The sequence below is a fragment of the Myotis yumanensis genome, unplaced genomic scaffold (genome assembly GCF_028538775.1).
Source record: "Myotis yumanensis isolate MYYU_CA2020_CCGP unplaced genomic scaffold, mMyoYum1.0.hap1 SCAF_8, whole genome shotgun sequence".
NCBI classification, from domain to species: Eukaryota; Metazoa; Chordata; class Mammalia; order Chiroptera; family Vespertilionidae; genus Myotis; species Myotis yumanensis.
In genome coordinates, this window is record NW_027223759.1 from 52,915,106 (window position 1) to 52,935,377 (window position 20,272).

General features: G+C 38.8%; 1 protein-coding gene across 1 annotated transcript in view; it reads left to right on the forward strand.

Annotated features, from left to right (window-relative positions):
- Positions 1 to 6,300, forward strand: part of FAP (fibroblast activation protein alpha) — a 71,902-nt gene extending 65,602 nt beyond the window's left edge. The window contains exons 23-27 of the mRNA XM_070423437.1: positions 2,232 to 2,331; positions 3,360 to 3,424; positions 3,896 to 3,968; positions 4,233 to 4,306; positions 5,922 to 6,300. Of these exons, the coding sequence (XP_070279538.1) occupies positions 2,232 to 2,331; positions 3,360 to 3,424; positions 3,896 to 3,968; positions 4,233 to 4,306; positions 5,922 to 6,023 (414 nt within the window). The 3' untranslated portion in view covers positions 6,024 to 6,300. The remainder of the gene's footprint in view (positions 1 to 2,231; positions 2,332 to 3,359; positions 3,425 to 3,895; positions 3,969 to 4,232; positions 4,307 to 5,921) is intronic.
- The last annotated feature ends 13,972 nt before the right edge of the window (positions 6,301 to 20,272 follow it).

A 20,272-nucleotide genomic window follows, 5' to 3' on the forward strand; every position in this document is an offset into this window, starting at 1 on the left:
TAAAGACATCCTTCATTTAAGCAAAATGGCAAGGCGTCTAAGTGCAAAGGACAAACTTCTAGAATTCTCATGGCCAATCTGCTCCGTGGGTTCTTTTCTTGTGGCAGCCACCCACTCTGCCTTGGAGCCCCACCCATGGGAGAGCAGAAAAAAACTTAACTCTGGTGTTTTTTTCCCCTCTTCCTTTGTACAGAGGAGTAAGCTTAGCGAGGCTGCCTGAGAATTTAAAGTATACCTTCTTTTGTTGTGCTGCCACTATAGTTTTGTTCTTGCACATTCTTAGAGACAGTTTGCATTCATCCTGAAAACATGGACATTTTATTTAGATACAGCACTATTATCTAATCCCTGAGTAGTTACAGATTAAGAATTTCTAAGATTTTGAACAGCAATGTTCAAAAACCTTTTGCTCTACGCAAGTGCTTTCAATTTTCCATCTCACTCCATGCTATTTCCTGTTCTGGAGCATAGAAGAGGAGACGCAGGACCCAGCTTTGTTATTTGCAGTGAACACACTCCCCCAATAAAACCATAAGCAACAATGAACTTAAGCTCGCTCTACTCTCACTTGAACCTACAATTAAGAAGGAAGGAAAGATCTTCTGTTTCAGTAATACTTGTTGCTAACCTACTCATCAAAACAAAACATTTGGGTATTAGAGGTGAAAGCTTGAACTTGATAGTGATTTTCACTTACCAAAATGATTTTGCAGCCCAAGTGTTTCTCCTGTTTTTAAAGTATATTTCCCCTATTGTAACATGTTTTAGTTTTCCTCCATGTAGAACAAAAAGAGCCCATGGTAGAATCAGAACTGCCTCTTTTATTCTGTGTTTCAGAGTCAAGGGTCTCAGTAAAAGTCCCAGCAGCTGGAAACATAAAACTGTAAACTAGGTAGAGAGTTCTGTCTTTAACTATTGCATTCAGCAAGATTGCTTAGCTTATTCCCCCATGTCATGTGTTTTGTGGATTAAGATTAGGCCCCTGGCACTTACCTGCTGCCATTGTCACATTTGTCTGTCGGTCTGTCCATCTGGCCATCTGTCTTGCTCTGTAGAGTTCTCACTCTCATTCTTTCACTCTCTCTAAAGACAGACTTTTCTGTACCCAAAGGCGGTAGGATCTCTCCTGACCTGAAGGAAATGATTTCCAAAAATTTGTGGTAATAATATTTTAATAATATTTGTGGTACGTCCTTAGTTGGAGGCTTACACTGTCCTCTTACGTCTTGTGGGGATGTCCCAGCACTGGGGCAAGAATAACACCAAGACTAGCTTCCTAATCTAGCACGCACACACACGTGTGTGTGTGTGTGTGTGTGTGTGTGTAGGGGGTGTTTCATGCTCTAGAACACTGCTTAATCCATGTTCCCAGGAGAAGTACCACTCCCAGCTGTGCATACAGATTAGGGAGAGATGTGACCTTATGGTGATGCTCTGCTCCTTTCTTCATTTTTTAGAAAAAGGTTCATGTTTCTGAGCAACATGGACAGACAGCTCCTTCTGTTCTTAGAGTCTCTTTTCTGAATTACCTATTGATTCTTAGGGAAGAAAAGTGCTCTTGATGCTGAAATTTGTATTTCCATGTGTATTTCTTTGTTTTTATGTTATATTTGTGAGAGGGTGTGTAAAAATGTTTAAAACACTATGGCTTTACCTTCTTTGAGCTGCCTTGCCAGAAATCCTTAATTCAGAATATGTAACACGACATTATACACAGACCCTGGCCATGTCTTAAACAATCTAGAAGGTTCTTATGTCATTACCTTGTTGTTCTGTTATGAAAATTAATAAATACACAGACACAAGTTCTGCCTCACAGGACTTCTGCAAACTATGGGAAGTAGCTTGCATTTACATTTTGGGAATAATCTTTTTTGGTGCATTTCTTTTAAGTCAAATCCTGTTTTTGCTGTAGCAAAGCCCTGGTTGGAAAAATATAGAAGAGAGAGGGGAAAAAAAGAAATGTTTGCAGAAAAATTACAATTATATCTTCTTTTAAACTGCTCCTACCATGTTCTGATCAACACGCCAAGTATTTTGTCATTTACTAGGGATGAAATTAGTCACGTCTGGTGGGGCTTGCTGCCAAGGGTGTAAGGTAGACATTTAACCAACCCTATCCATGTTCCCCAGCTCCCATCAGCACTTATTGTGAGTAAAGTTGCTGTAAAAATATAGAGGAGAATTTCTGAAAGGAAATGTGAGACTAACTCATACCAATGTCTCCACAGTCCTACGGTGGTTATGTTTCGTCACTGGCCCTTGCATCCGGAACTGGTCTTTTCAAATGTGGGATAGCGGTAGCTCCAGTCTCCAGCTGGGAATATTATGGTATGGCATCATTTCATAAACATTGCTGCGAAAGCATTTAACACGTAATTACTCTATAGTTGAGGTTGCTAGAAAAACAAATTATGCAGTAAAATTTACCCCAGCATCGCTGGGGAAATACAATGTATAAACAAGATTATTTATATGATTCAATGTAATCGTGTTGTAACAATTTAAGACATTTTAGAGTGGGGAGGACTTTTCCAAAATCCAATATATCTTCTTCTCTCAATAAATATTGCTCCTCCTGCTGAACCAAACCTTTAAAATCAGAGCGAATTGTGTTTCTGCAGACACAGTTGCAGCATAGCTGGCTTCTAAGCACATCCTATACCAAGTCCGATGAAGGCCAAGTAATTCATCTCTACACCACAATCTGCAGCTTCCAGCTCCATTGCTTCAGAGATCAGAGCAATAACTATCTGTTCAAAAATTACACCTCTCCTGCTGCCTGTTTTTTATGATTCATATCAATGCAGATGACTATTTGGAGTTAACTCTAATAATTTTACAAAAATGAGCTCTCATCAGACGCTCGTCCCTGTGTTGGGGTAGAAATGAGACAGTTGTGACTTGTAGGGAATCCTTATTCAGAAAAAAAATAATGTATATGTGTGCTGGGGGACAGATGTCTATCCCAGATTATTTAAGACACGAAGGAGAGTAATACAGGTGGCTACACGTGTGATTTCTTTTAAATAAAATGAGGTCATTCCATGGGGCCATTTCTAGCTCAACATTCCCTCAAGGGACACACTTTGGGTAGAAGTGAAAAAGCTAAGAATCAACCCTTTCTAATGATAGATGCTCCCGTTTCTATAATCTCCTCCTCCATTCCCTCGCCAGCCCTACGGAGGGAAATTGTAGAGCAACAGCCTTGGGTGGAGCATCGCAGTAAAGGACGCAAGAACCTTCCTGAGCAGCTGCACGTGGGAGAACTGAGGAGCAGTTATCAAACCAGGGGGTCTCATGGGTCAATGAAATGATACTTACCCTATGCAAACAACATCTTCTTATATATTTTATAGCCTCTATCTACACGGAGCGATTCATGGGTCTCCCGACAAAGGATGATAATCTGGAGCACTATAAAGTAAGAATCTTTTGTGATATTTCGGTCATTAATTTATTTCAGATGTGCACAATAATTTTAAAGCTGTCATTCAGAGTGTTCACTTTTGCTGGGTCCCCAAAGAAGTGTGATGATCTTTTGTTTGCTGCAAAACACCTCACTAGAAAGGAGTTTACTCCTTTCGGATTTTATTCTTTCTTTTTCCACCCTCCCTCCCACCCCCAACCCCTCCACAGCTTGAGCAGGCATCATTTATGCCTAAGGTCTCACTCATATGTAACATATGACACATAAACTTTCAGTTTTTCAAACCAAGAATCAGATGGAGGTAATGCAAATGATGAAGAAAATGTGTTGCTCTGACTCTTAAATATTTATCAACCAAAGCAATACATAATTTCAGTATTGGTGCTAAGTCCATTGCACAATGATTTAGCTGGTTTTCTATTAGAACTTGCAGCAACTAAAATGTTAATTTTTCCTCTTTTCCAGAATTCAACTGTGATGGCAAGAGCAGAATATTTCAGAAATGTAGACTATCTTCTCATCCACGGAACAGCAGATGGTGAGGTTTAAGCAAGACTCTTACACATAAAAATACTGAGCCAGCATCACTTTGTTTAAGAAACATTAAGCATCCTCCTATGCCTGTGCTCAGGGTCAGTACCTAGGAGTAAGGGGCATTTCCATAAACGAGTGTGATTCCGCACTGCTGACAATGTCAACGGCATGACTAGATAATTGTCGGTGTTCATTTCCAGGCAGTACATTGTCACTCTGCGCTTTCTGGTATTTAACAGCACTTTAACTCTCTCTCTCTTTGTTGCAGATAATGTGCACTTTCAAAACTCAGCACAGATTGCTAAAGCTCTGGTTAATGCACAAGTGGATTTCCAGGCAATGGTACCTAATTTCCTTTCACTCATGTTCACGGCCTTAGACCCCTAAGCTAAAAGGAGGAATCTTATTTTTAATTCTTAATTGTTTTTTTTTACAAAACCTGACAAACAGGCAGAAGGGTAGAGTAGGCATAACATTAGCAAATGAATCTTGATCTTTCATTAAGTCCCTGGAGGACGCTAGGCAAGTCCTGGCCCCTCTGATGGTCCCAGTTGAGTCCTATATAAAATAAAGGCGTCCACAAGATTAGATTATCTAGCTCACACATCCAATAGTTTTGTGATCCTATATGCCAGGAGTCCCTGCAAAACCCGGGAGTCCCAAAGCAGCTAGAAGATTCTGTTTATTCTGTAAGAAGCAAGCACAGGAAGTTATCAGACACCCCGAGGCTCCCTGAAGTCATGCCGCTCCACTCAGTTAGATCTTTTCTTCCATGTGTCCTCAGCCCCTGGCACATATGTGGCCAACACAGGACTCCCGTTTTCACTGAGTGAATGACCGAATGAGCTCATTGTAAAATCCAGGTTGCATGAGGAATGGGAAATGAAAAAAGAGGAAAATAAAGTAAAAGCCAATGCAAAAGAGACAATCCCTAATGCCTATCCTTCCCCCTCTGAGGAAGCCTAAATTATTCTTCACTTGCTTATATTGAACAGAATCCAGAAAAGGAAACCCCACCTTTTGGAAATTTGTTGTGTGTGTGTGTTTTTTAATAATGTGCAAAAGGTGAGGTGAGGTTTTCCCAGTCTTTTTTAAAAAATATATTTTTTTATTGATTTCAGAGGAAAAGAGAGAGGGATAGATAAAAACATCAATGATGAGAGATAATCATTGATCGGCTGCCTGCTGCATGCCCCGCACTGGGGAGCAAGCCCGAAACCTGGGCATGTGCCCTGACCGGGAATCAAACCATGACCTCCTGGTTCAGAGGTCAATGCTCAACCACTGAGACACACTGGCTGGGCTAGTTGTTTTATTTTTTTTATTGTCACCTCCTAAGGTAAATTCAATTTATAAGTTCATAGTATTACATCATGACCACTAGTGGCTTTTATTTAGTGAAAACAATCATCTTACCAACATCTCTCCTACAATAAAGTTTAAATCTATGGTATCATATTTCTGGTTTTTAAAATGATACTATTTTTAACTCCTATAAAGGATGTTTATGTTGATACGTGCAGTGGATTTTCTGCCACAGAGAGGAATTAGAGTCAGAGACTAAAAGCCTCATGGGATGTCTGCGCTCGAAGGAACCTGAGGGAAATCAGATCCAATCCTCTCATTTTACAAATGAGGAATCCAAGCTCCAGACGAGCAGAGCAATGGACCCAGCACCTGAGCTCTGGGATCCGTGCCTCCTGATCCCGGAGTCGCTGGCCACTGGCAACGCTTAGCCACAGAGATCTAAGCTATAGTTTAAAGTAGACAAAACTGTCGTGCAGGTTAACAGATCTTTCAATCGTTCCACTCCAAATGCTTACATTTGTGTATTCGAGTATTCTTAGGTAGAATTTCAACTATAATATTAGAAAAGTTAGCCAGGTCCTGGAGCCTGAAAAGGTCAAAGCATTGTGTGGCTGCAGGAATAAGGCGGCTTCTTCCTTTTGTGTTTCAGTGGTACTCCGACCAGAACCATGGCATATCCGGCCTATCCATAAAGCACTTGTACACCCACATGACCCACTTCCTGAAGCAATGCTTTTCTTTGTCAGACTGAACACGGTGCCGATCCAAGCCTGTATCACCATCTGAACACGTCAGACAAACGCCTCAGACTGTTTGCTTGTGTTACTCTTTGTGCTGTTAAGTGTTGGTATAAACAAACAAGTGAACGTTGTTCGAATGGCTGGCAAAAAATTGGGTGGACTCGGGGGTTCGATGGAAATATTGTTTACATTTCTCTGTTACTCCGTGGAAGAAGAGAAGAGGGAGCCGGGCCTTTTGCTTCAGACACAGTATTGTATCACCTGTTTGAGGGGAAAATAAAGTCAGAAGTTCCCATGCTATTATCTTGTCTGTGTTCATTGATTTCAGGTTCCAGTCTCTATGGAAGAAAACAAGGGGTTCTGCCAGGCAAGGGTGTGAGTACTAGCAGGGTGGCTGGTTGTGACGGAGGAGGATCCGGGGCAGAGTGGGGTGTTTTGTAATGAGAACTCTAGTGCTGGCTCAGAGCACCCAATGGCATTGGGCAGAGATCGGTCAGAGAGGCACTGGGAGAGGAACTCTGATGTTGCAGCTATGCTCTCCCTCCAGGAAGTGTTTATGGCATGTCTCCCAGAAGACTTCTTCATCATTGCCAGGAGCACAGTCAGAATTTTGCGTTCGGGCTCCTTTTAAGAGATGCTTCAAAATTGGAAACATACCTATTTTGTATCCCTTTTGTGAATTAGTAGTAGTAACTGCCTTCAGATTGCTAAACCACACCAGCCTAAACGAACCCAAAAACTAAATAAAATGGACATCAATAGCTGAAAAGGAAAAATGTTCTGTCTATGAGATTTTCTGGGGTTTGACTTCTACGCTATAGAGTTCATTCTGAAAAGGGAAAAAAAAAAAGCCATAATGACTGAAATCGCAAAGGCAGTGCTCTGCCAGGAACTGTCCTCATCAATGAGAAGTGTGTGGGCAGCTCGCCATCTCTGTGGTCGCCACGGAATGACAGAGAGCCACGCCAGGTCAGCAGAAGCTACTTCTCCACTGAATGTTGGAAGTGTCTGTGCAGCCTCCGGCACTCTTCGTTGCCATCTTTCCCAGCACTGATTGCCCTGGATGATGTCTCCCCACCCCGAGCTTGAGTCTTTCCAATTGCAGGTAGAAGACCCCCAGGCCTTCTCTCATGTGTGGTAGCCAGAAGAACCAACACAGACATAGAACAGTAAGCAGGAAGGGGACTCAAAGGTCAGAGAACAGACTCCTCTAGAGTTCGCTGATTTCTTGGTCCAGCACTCTTATCACCACTGTGTTCTGAAAGCATGTCTCCCACTCACGCCAGACAGTCCCACCTCCGCCCTCAGGTACTTTGTGGTGGTCAGGGAGCCTGGACAGCACCCTCACAGATTCAGGGCTGGCCACAGCCTCCTTCCTCCACAGCAGCTGCAGGTGCCCTGAGGGTCAGAGAGAAACTAATACCACTTCCCGTTCTGCGTGGAGCAGCCTCTGAAGCAAGCCCACAAGATTGCCTCATAATTTCCTCATCATTCACTCTCTCCAGCCAGGGAGAGGAGAGAAACCACCAGTCAGAGACAACAGGACAATCAAAAGTAACAGACAGTCTTGTTACTCCCACTTCTTTTCTGCCGTGGTGGGATGTGCATTTGGTATCATTACCTTAGGCCTTCGTTCCCACTGTCACAGAGGCAATGTCTGAAAGGCAAATCTAATTGTGTCATTTTCCCATGTAGGACCCTCCAGGGTCCACCACATGGTAGTGTAGGTGTCCTATGTAGACTGTTGCCATCATCACAAAAAGTGCGATTGGATGGTGCTGTCCTGGAGGAGTCTTCACAGACCGTATCCTGGGACGCAGCCAAGGACAGGAGCTCACCAACTGATGAATGAGTGAACGCCTCTGTGCTCGAGGGACTCAGGTTTCCTACATTTCTGTCGATGCAGCCTTCCCTGAGCCCCTCCGGCAGAATCATCCGGATGCTCCTCAGGCCTGTCAGCGTGTGTTTATGTATTTATTCATTTATTCAGCAAACATGCATTGAGTCTGTCTATGTATCAGACACTCTGCAGGACATTGAGGCTACAGCAGAGAGTAAGGTAGCAACTTGAGAGGCAGTGTTTTTGGATGTTTTTGTTTTTGAATGTTCACATTTTGTAGAGCTTTTCTAAATTCTTCTTTTGGCTTGGAAGATAAAAGGTACACAAACCACAGAGGGACAGATTTTAGTCGAAAATACCAAAGTAAAAGGGATGATTAAAGAACATCTTACCTTTTATATTTGTAGGAAGCAAATTGTAATAACTACCGTTGATCACATTTTATTCTTGCACATGAAGTTTGGGGGTAAAGAGTGCCCCAACACCCTAATGAATGCACAATTATCCTTCATATATGACAAACTTCAGATTTTCATTCATTTATTCGACAAATGACATTGCAAGCCCTTGTTTCAGGACCCCCATCCTCCCGAAACAGACCAGTATGTTAGAGAGGATGCCTGTCTAAAGGCAGGAGCGTCAAGTCTTATAAAAATGAGAAATGAATGTAACTACAATCAAGTTCAAATGAGATCAGTACTGTAGGGATGGGATTCTAGTATGTGTAAGAAGGAAACTATGAAATATTATGCCATCTCAAAATAATCTCATCTCTTAATTTCACAATGCTGACTTTAGAGATATTTTTAAAGGTTTCAAAATTCTAAGTGACGGTTTAATATTTCTCTTTTTATAATATTTTCATTGATTTTTCTGAGAGAGAAGAAGGGAGAGGGAGAGAGAGAGAAACATCAATCGGGTGCCTCTGTCCACCCCAACTGGGACTGAACCTGCAACCTTGGTATGTGCCCTGACCTGGAATCTAACTGGCAACCTTTCGGTGCACAAGATGACACTCAACCAACTGAGCCACACTGGGCCAGCGCATTTTTTAAAAAAAAATAATATTTCTCGGAGTAAATGAGAAAGAAGCAGCAAGAAAATGAATATTTTATTAAATTGAACACAAATGAAGAAACTTTTTTGAGGTTTTAACTTTTTAAAAACCTACCTCCAAAATATAAAATGTATGATTTATTTCTTCACGAAAGCTCTTTTGAATATCTGTGCCGTGCATGGCAGTGCTCTGCACACTTCAGAGGTTACAAAGATGACTTAAGTGACAATTTCTCCATTTCCGGACTGTTTCAGTAAAGGCGACTTAACGAATCTGATTTTCCCAACATTTGAGCATTTTTCAGAAACTGACAGATCTTTATGCAAATGTTGTTGCCAAGCTGTTTGTAATGGTGAAATTATACTTTGACAGTAACTCTTTAAAATATATTAAACCCAGCTAAGGTTTTTTTGGAAATGTTGCCAATTAAGTGACTTTAATGAGCTTCTTGATGGTAATGTAATTAAAATTCAGATGTTCTAATTGTAAAACAAAAAATACAGTTCTGGGAAAGTTAACAGTAAAATAAGCAAATGTAAAATGAATTAGGGCTAATTTAAATAGTGATTATGTGGTCTTCTGGGAAGATTCTACCAAAACAATGTTTTCAAATATGCTGTTTGTAGAGAAGAAAGGAGGCACTTACCAGATAATTGAAATTTATCCAGTAGAGCAGATATTTTGAGTTTACCCAATAAAACAGATAAAAAAAATTCTAAACGCAGTAAATCAATCTCAGTTTATGAAAGGAGAAATACTAAAACTCTTCCTTGGCATTTTGGACAGGTACCTCAGCAATTGGAAGTGGAATAATTGCTGATTCAGGGAGAAATAAGTGCCTGAACCTTACCAAGCTACTCATGGAGAAAGTGATCTGGCCTCTAGCAAAAGTCTCTAATGACCACCTGCTCAGATTATTGGCTTGCAGCTTCAAATGCTGGCCATGAACAGTTCTTTTTTTGACAAACAGGTAATGTCTTTGGCAAGTTAGAGCAATATGACATCAGTCTATTAGCCTCTAATTAATACTCCATTATTTACTTTACTTAAAAAATTGCTTTGACAGTATCTGTTTTCACAAATATTCATTGGTACAGCATTCCATCCTGCACTCTGTGGTTATAAAGTCTGTTTCCTGTGAGTAAGAGAGAGCGGTAATTAAGCCAGGTTCATGCCACAATGGTTTGACAACTCATTTTCCTTCTCTCCTAATTGTTTTTAATTGACAAGAAAAACGGGAACATCTTTACTAGCCATTAATTATTGGGGGCAGTAATTTTTTTAACTGCTACATAAGGTGAATTTTTTAGAAAAATGTCTTAATGAAACATTTAAAATGATATAAAAACTACTTGTTAAAAAACTACTATCCATTCACACATCTTCAGTTTGTTATTAAAACATATTTTTAGATATTAATGGACATAGATATTTTAGATATGTCATAAAAGTTGCCTATATCACATTAGAACTAAGCTAAGTTTTCAATTTTAAGAGATGATAAAAAGTGATGATGCTTTAATATATATGAGTACTTTATATGCATACTAACAGGAAACAATGTGTCTCTCTTGTGTTTTTTCAGAAGACTAAAGTAATACTTTCCAATATTGCAATTTGTTCCTTTTCAAATAGTATACAAGATAGCTTATAAATTAGTTGTTATTTGTAGCGCTAACAGTGTTTGGCATATGGTAAGTATTTTGTAAGGGTTTGCTACATACATAAAGTAAACCACTTTTTAGTTAGTATGTTCAATAAATTAATTCTCAAGAAACTAATATTCTGATTCAGAAGCCAATAGTTTCTTTTCCAAATCAGTGAATGTAGCTTAAGTACCAGGATCATCAATCCAATTAAAAATTAATCTTTATCTTTTTCTGAAAGAATGGGGCCTTTTAGGAATAACCAGTATAGAAGTTGTGAGTGTCCAAGGAAGCTCATCAACCTTGGTACTTTATCTTGAATAAGTTGTCCATCCATGATACCTGTTTGAAGAGTCAAATATTTGATAAGAGTGATAGAAGCACCTTTGGGGAGGACAGCCAGCCAGGGAAACACATGGTTGAGGGACGAGGACAGTTCACTCACCCAGCTTCATGCACAACCTACAAAGCACCACACAGGCCTTCTGCTCTGACCTGATCTCCACCACTCTCCCAAAGCCAGCCACACCAACCTCCTTTCTCTCTCTCTCTCTCTCTCTCTCTCTCTCTCTCTCTCTCTCTCCCTCTCTCTCCACCTTAGAGGGGACTTCTCTGCTCACTGTATTCTACCACATCCAGAGATTTCCAACTACATTATCTCAGTTTTCTTGATATCACTTATGAGCATCAGAAGTTATTTTACTTATGTGTGTGCTTATTTGTTACCTATTTCTTCCATTCAAATATAAGCTCCCTACAAGCAGTGACCCTCTGTCTTTTCAAATCTCTGCACCCAGGGTCGAGACAGTCCTGGGATAAGATGTTAGGAGCTTGGTAAATATGTGCGGACTCTATTTCCATCTTCTGTGCACAGGGGCGGGGGAGGCATAAAACTGGAATCCTTATGTGTGATCTCACAGTGGAGACATCTATCTCACCCTTTCTGGAAATTAGTGTGTAATAGAAACGTGCTGTTTCCCCCTTAAAGCAAACAGAGAGAAAAAATCCCTGAGCAGCAGGTAACCCACAGCCAGGAGAATGGGGTTAGGAAGGACATGAATCTTAGACAGAAATCTAAAAGAAGTTGGTCTTTCAACAAAATGATTTTGGTTAGGATGTGAGAACACAGCCCACTGTACTGTCCTACCGCCAATTCTTACTGCCTCTGGGTGAATCGTCAGGACGCCGCAACTGAGAATGTTTGGCAAAAATGTTCAGATGGGAAAAGGTGAGCTAAACCTCCAGAATAATACTGGCTATTCTAGCAGCGTTTATTTAAAAACAACAACAACAACAACAACACAGTATTTTTAAAAATATATTTCACTTAATATATTTTAAGTACTAATGGTTACATTTACATTATAAAACAATGATACCATGCCTTACACTGTTTAAGGAAAAGGTCGGCCATACGTTCAGACCCTGAAACTTCGGTTAGCTGGTTCTTTTAAATGCAGATTATAAACTTAGAATCATCAAAAATAAGCCATTAGGGGATAGATAGATAGATAGATAGATAGAGAGATGATAGATAGATAGATAGATAGATTCTCGAAAGAACTGTCATCACCATCACTATCTACCATCTTCCTTAATGAGATTGATTTTATATGAATTAATTAAAGGTTTAGAATCTTGTATTGGAAAAATGTAACAGATGCCTTAGCATACAGTTCCCAATCTCAAACAACTGCTGAGGCCAGTGAGGCACCCAGAATGAATGAAGCAAACCAAGGAAGTGTCAGCACGGTCTCTCATAACCTCAGGGTGGGACATCGGCAAGCTGGTGAGCACAACTGAAGAGGTAACTACTGGTTCAAATCGTTGCCGGGTGGGAAAGTGGGCCTATTGTTTGCTGGCCTCGTTTTTGTCAAGAGAAATAAAAAAACTGGATTTTAAAATGTAAAGCCTCAATTTTGAGCACTTGGCAGCTAATATACAAGTAAATAAAACGCATCTGTGTGCCAGACTTAACCTGTGGGTATCCATTTCTATTTTGGATGTCAGTTATATACCAAGGACTCCATATACATTGTTTCATTTAATTATCCAAATTCTGTACATTGTAAATAAAAATATGTGGCCCTGACCGGTTTGGCTCAGTGGAGAGAGCGTCGGCCTACAGACTGAAAGGTCCCAGGTTCGATTCTGGGCAGGGGCATGTACCTTGGTTGTGGGCACATCTCCAGTAGCAGGTGTGCAGGAGTCAGCTGATCGATGTTTCTCTCTCATCGATGTTTCTAAGTCTCTATCCCTCTCCCTTCCTCTCTGTAAAAAATCAATAAAATATATTTTAAAAATAAAATAAAATAAAAATATGTGTACTTCTGATTAGGAAAATGAGGTACAAGTTAGGAAACTTACTTGAGATTCCATAGGTTCAGGTGTTCCCAGCACCATCATACCTCCGCGTGACAAGGGCAGCACCATTGGTCAGCTACTCCAGGAGTATGTGGAAGGCCTACCAGATGGCTTTGTCACCTATTACTATCATTAATCAAGTGTTCAATACAGAGGTCTGTATTAAAAACAACCCTAGTAACAGGCTCTTATCAGCCATTATTAGAATTTAAGCACAGTTAATGAAGTAGCATTAAGTGACTGCTTAAATAAACATGTATAGGGTGGCTTTGAAAACAGAATTCTGTGCCTCCCTCAATAACTTAGCGACTTCTGCAGGGTTTGCAACTTGTTTCTGGCCCCAGAAAAATATTGTGTGTGTACAGGCAAGCTATCCAATATGTAAATCCAATTCGTGACTAGGCTCAAAATAACGTTAGCTTTCCAGTCTTCCCATCACCTTTTCTCTGCTCATCAGTAGTTTTTCCGATGTCTTCTCTCTGATGTTAGCCCTGCTCTGTGTCTTCCCACACCTGTTCTCCTGCCAACTCCTACGCCATGGCCATGAAGCCTCAGAAGGAGGCAGCTTGGGGTGGGGGAAAAAGATATCACACAAGAATGGTCCCCAAATTGGCATCGGTTGCGTCTTGCCAACAGCACTCAGGCTGCCAAAGCAGAGTCTCCAGAAATAAAGAACAATGAAAGTATAAACCTGAGGTTTTTTCATTCCTCCAGATTAGCTTTTTAGAAAAACAAAAAGTAAAAAATTTTAACTCCATGTGAAATGAGTATTTTGTATCTGTTTTGAGTTAGAGGCTGTCAATGTATTCTGTAAAAAAAAAGAAGGAGAAGAAGAAGAAATTTGTGTGCTTCAAGGTTGCCAAAGCACTTCAAAATATCCAGAGTACTTTTATTTACTTTTTCAAGTTACAGCATCAGGAGCCATAAAATATTGTTTACATAATCTTCTTTGGTGAAAAAGCTGTGCCCAGTGAACCCTGCTGTAGGAAACCCTGGTATCAGTTTCTTGACGTAGACTTATAGTCTTCCGCATGGTATTTCCTCTTACCAAATATTGGGAATTCATCATTAACAAAGTGTTAAAAATTTGTGGTAAATCTTATAAATAGCTAATCAATAGTCACAGAACCTTGTGTTATATTTCCCAGAAAATGAGTAAACAACAAATGCAATTGTAAACATGTGTAATTCATTAAAATGTATACTTTTTCATTAGAATTTTATTCATTTTTGAACAATGATTTTATATGTTATATTCATATTTTGTATGTCTGTATGCACAATATACATATACATGTATAAGTGTGTGTGTGTATATATATATATATATATATATTTAACTTTATTTGTAGAGTTCCATTATCTAGAATACATAAAGTAGTCAACCACACAATTTTAAAATGGGCAAAGGTTTTGAATAGATATTTCTCCAAAGAAGATCTACAAGTGGCCAACAGGCACATGAAAAAAATCTCAAAATCCTTAGTCATTAGGAAAATGCAAATCAAAACCACACTGAAGTACCAATTCACACCTATGGAGATGGCTACTTGAGAAAGAAAAGAAATGAAGTGTTGGCAAGAATGTGGATAAATTGGAACCCTCACACATTGCTGGTGGGGATGTAAAATGGTTCAGCTGCTGTGGAAAACAGTTTGGGAGCCCCTCAAAAAGTTAAACATAGAATTACCATATAATCCAACAATCCCACTCCTGAATATATACTCAAAAGAATTAAAAACAGGTTCTCAATCAGATACATATACAAGCATGTTCATAGTAGCACTGTTCACAATAGGCAAAGGGCAGTCACAACCCAAAGGTCCATCAAAGGATGAATGGATAAACAAATTGCCATATATACATACAATGGACTATTATTCAGCCATAAAGAGGTATGACATACTGATAAATGCTATGAGGTATAAACTTTGAAAACATGCTAACTGAAAGAAACCAAACACAGAATACTATTGTATGATTTCATTTATGTGAAATATCCAGAATAGGTAAATCCATAGAGATAGAAGGCAGATTGGTATTTGCCAGAGGATGCAGGAGGGGGAAATGAGGAGAGAGTGCTTAATGGACAGGGAGTTTTATTTTAGAATGATGGCAATGTTTTGGTACTGGATAGGGGTGTGGGTTGCACAACACTGTGAATGTACTCAATGCCAAAGAATTGTTTATTTAAAAAGGTTTGATTTTGTTATATAAATATCATTTCAATGATTCTTTTAATCTGTTTTTTAAAAACTTCATCTGCAATAATTTTCAGTATAAGTAATCTGTATTACTTATAAATAATTATGGCTTTATTTTTAGAATAGACTTGAGCTTTGGAACAGACACCTCTCCCAAGAAGACATACAAATTACCAACAAATATATTAAAATATGCCCACCTTCACTAGCCATTAGGAAAATACAAATCAAAACTACAATGAGATGCCACGCCACACCTGTTAGAATGGCTATTATCAACAAGACAGCTAATAACAAGTGTCTGAGAGGTTGTGGAGAAAAAGAGCCCTCATTCACCACTGGTGGGAATGTAAACTGGCACAGCCACTATGGAAAACAGTATGACATTTTCTCAAAAAATTAAAAATAGAGTTACCATGTGGCCCAGCTATCCCTCTTCTGAGGATCTACCTGAAAAACTTGAAAACATTCCTTTTCATAGATGTGTGCACTCCGATGTTCATTGCAGCATTATTCACAGTGCCCAAGACATAGAGATATCCAAAGTATCATTTGATAAAGTATTGGATAAAGAAGATGTGGTACATATATACAATGGAATACTATGTAGCCATAAGAAAAGATCAAATACTGCTATTGCGACAACATGGATGGACCTTTAGAATATTAGCTAAGCAAAATGAGTCAGTCAGAAGAGCTAAGAACCATGCAGTTTCACTCATATGTGGGATATAAAACTGAAACTCATAAACACAGACAATAGTATGGTGGTTACCAGAGGGAAGAGGGTGGGGGACAGTAGTAAATGAAAAGGGAGACCAAATATATGGTGACAGAAGGCGATTTGACTGTGGGCGGTGGTCACACATCACAATGTACAGATTATGCATGTATCTTAGAAATGTACACTTGAAACCTATATGATCTTATTAACCAATGTCACCCCAATAAATTTAATTTTAGAAAACAAAAAAAAGGAAATGAAGTATTGATCTATGCTACAACATTGATGAGCCTTGAAAATATTATGCTAAGGAAGAGAAAACCTATGCAAGAGGCCACATACATATTGAGTTCATTTACATGAAAAGTACAGATTACACAAATATATAAAGAGAGAAAGTAGATTAGTGGTCATAAAGTATTTGGAAAGGGGCAATGAGGAGTCACTATTAATGGGTATAGAGTTTCTTTTGGGGATAATGAAAAAGTTCTGGAAGTAAACAGTAATGAGAGTTACACAACATTGTGACTATACTAAAAACCTCTGAATCATATACTTTAAAAATAAAAGCTAAACTATAAAGTATCTGGGATTGCCAATTGTTTAATCTTTAGCTGTTTTGCTACCTTAACCATCTGGCAGTTATGAATAGATTCAGACAGCAGTCATGGCAGATTCTGAGGTGGTTAGAAGATTTTGCTGGGACTCCTAGCACTGCTTTGCAGAGCCTTGCTCTAGAAAAGCAATGTGGTCTGGATTCAGATACAGCTGTGGCTTTCAACAAATTGGTTACCTGTTCTAAAGGCTCATCTCATTATTTGTAAAATGGAAGCAGAAATATTGTAAGGATTGGACAATAACATTCTTAAGAGTTTTGCCTTTAGTAGGCATTCAGTAAATGGTAGCTATTTCTATTATCTTAGGGAACTCACTCTTCATCTCTGACAAGTAAAAAATTCTGACTTAAATGGTAGAAGTATCTTTTATTCCCTTCGAGTTATTATTGTTTTCTATATTTGTTGCTGATAACTAAGTCCGAGTATTAATTCCAGGTGAAAAGTGAAAGAAAGCAATTACCTACCCAGGTGTTTGGTACTATGTGCTAAACATGTGTGAACGGCTATTACACTTTCATCCAGGTGTTTAGTCAGATGCAGCCCTGAAATGATAACTGTTTTCATCAGTGTTCACTGTCCTAAATGATACATTCATGTAGGGCTTGCCCTTAAAAATATTAGATGCAAGTTGGTGCTTAATAAATCAAACCAAATTTTAAGATTTTCATTGAATCATCTCTTGCTATGCAACATGCCTAATGTGGAGAGGAAGGGGTGCAAAGAAAGTGTAAAAGCCATGTCCTATGAGTTCTAGCATTTAGTTGATCTGTGTTCCTGGAGAAGGATGCTGGTGATCATGGGCCAGATTTATTAGAAAGAGAAAAAAACTTATCTTTCTTCAGCATTAGAAAGGGCTCACAGTCAATACTCTGTTGTGCTCTATCAAGAAAAAAAAATTATTAAAATAAAAGTGAAAAATCCATCTTTGCTTCCTCTGATAAAGTGGCAACAAAGAAATATCTTACTTTTTTAGCAGGAATCAGGATTAGACCACAGTATTGAAGACTTGCTGGTCATAGATGTATTTGAGTGCAGAAATAACTTATTTTGGTGATTCATTACAAAATGAAATTATAAAAATTAATTATTTATGTTTGAAAAATAAAATAACCAAACAATGAATTATAATAAAATGTATAAATTCTGCTTAAAAATAGAACAATAGTATATAGGGCTGTATGAATTATCCTCCACTCTATGCTTATGTCATTTCAATATCACCAAAAAACTGGGCATATCTTTGCAAAACATCTGATAAAATATGAATGGGCAACACTGAACAAGTTTCAAGCAGGGGGCAATTTCAATACAAGGCATCCTATATAATAAAAGCTTAATATGTTAAGTGTCCAGTCGTCCAGTCATCCGTTCAACCAATCAAAGCATAATATGCTAATAATATGCTAATGATAAGGCTGCTCAACCACTCACTATGACATGCACTGATCACCAGGGGCAGATGCTCCGACCAGTAGGTTAGCTGGCTGCTGGAGTCCGGCTGATCCAGACTGAGCAAGAGGGGCCAGAAATGCCCTGGAGCCCTCCTGCAGCCCCTACCCAGCTGGCCAACCTCCTGTATCCCTCCCGGGCCCTGGTCATACACTGGTGGGGTCCCTACTTGCAATCCAGGACCCCTCAGGGGATGTTGGAGAGCCAGTTTCGGATCGATCCCACAGGCCAGGCTGAGGGATCCCACTGGTGCATGAATTAATGCATCAGGCCTCCAGTAATGAATAAAGAAAAGTGCTTATAACACCTTTTTGCATTTTCTTCATTTGCTTAGTATACAGATTTCAAACTTTAAATTTTCTAATGGCTGAAAATTAGAAAATTTTGAAAATTTTCAATTTTTCAACTGGTTCACACTAAAGACTCTTACAAGCTTGAAGAAGAAAAAGTCTTTCCAGATGAGCAAGAGGTTGGATAAATGTAATGACATATGGCTTGCTTTTTTATAGCTACAATATGTGAAAAATAGAAGCATAACACATGTATTCAATGATATATATGTATTTATACATATAAATATATATTCTAGTTACAAATGATGAGATAAGATTATTTTGTACAAATGTGATTTTGTTTTCTTTCTTTTTCTTGTTCCCTTTATGAATAAAAATAACAACTGAAACTTAGAACAATTTTAAACATCTCATTATACCAGGGATCTAGCAAAGGATAAAATCAACGTGTGCAAAGCCATGATGCTAAGTCCAGGGCTCAGACTTGTGAACTCTGCTTTCAGAGCCTCAAGGCAGGAAGACTGTCCACTGAACTGATCACCAAATCTCCCCGACACCGCCGAATCCCAGATGGATGGGTCACAACTGTCTCTTCAATATATCTCTCAGAACATTTCTCACATCCTCAGGCAAACTCAGAACATCCCAGAAGTTCTTCCTTTATTGCCCCTGAATCCCTGATCCCATCAAGGCCCTTCTAGAGTAGATCCTTACAGTCTGTGTACTCAACTTTGTGAATTTTCAAAGCCTATTGTGAAATGACTATACTTTTTTCTTCAAAGCTAAAAAAAATCTCAATGTAAACTTTTTTTCACACGTGCTATACATATTTTTAATTACTTTTAAAAAAATCTTTTGAAGGCTCACACTTATTTTCAGAAGACCCTTGTTATGGAGAATTGTGTTCTAATCTAGGAAGAGCAGGGCATACTGAGATGATTACCTCCTAGAAACAAAAATGGACCTCGAGCTCCTAAGGAAAGTTTCATTGGGCATTACTAGGTCTCATGTAACAGAGTGGAGGCACACCCTCAGGACAGGCCTGGAGGTTTAAAACGTGCAACTGGAATCATGATTCTATTATCTCTGAATGAACGGTAACTCCCTGGCACTGCCTTCATTGCAATTGTTTTTCTATTCCTGGGCCCTGTCCTGTGCTACCATTTTACCTCCAAGTTTGATACTCCCAATTGTCTTCAAGCTACATTTGCTTTACCTACCTCATACTTATCAGTAGCAACTGAAGGGTCAAACTCTTTAGCTTCCAAATTAACTGATTAATTGATGCTAATGCCCCACCCCCACACTTTTTTATTATAGTTTTAATTAAATTTTTTAGTTTGGAAAATTTCAAACATATATATAAAGTAAGCAGAATCTCATAGTAAACCTTGTCTATGCTTCAATAAGTCTGCCATGCTTGTATTATTTGTTCATTCACCCACACCCCTCTTTTAATTTTACTACTTTTTTCTTTAGTTAAAATTTACATAAATTGAAATGACAAATCTTAGCTACAGTATTTTGACAATCAAACATATCTGGTAACACATACCCCTTTCACAATATAGAATATTTCTGTCTCCTGAGAAAGACACAACCACAGTTTTGAGTTTTGTTAAGCTTAGTTTTACCTGTTCTTTAACATCTACAAATTGGTTCATGCAGTATGTAGCTTTTTGTGCCCAGCTTCTTTTACTCAGCATAATACTGTGAAATTCATCCATGCTGCTACCAGTATATTATTGGTTCCTTTTTGTTATTATTGTTTAGTAGTATCCCTTTGGATCAATTTCATGCCATAATTTGTCTATTCTTCCTTTTGTTGATGGATAGTTTGGTTGTTCCCACTTTTTAGTTATTGTATATAAAGCTGTTGTGGATATTTTTGTATGAGGATTTTTGTGGGTACATGTTTTCATTTCTCTTGGATAAAATGCCCAAAAGTGGAATTATGAGTCAAAGTGTAGTTGTACCTTTAGCTTTAAAGTTTAACCTTTTCCCAAAGTGGTTGTAAATAGTTGTTTTTTTTTTGGGGGGGGGGGGCGGGAATTAATAATTAAATT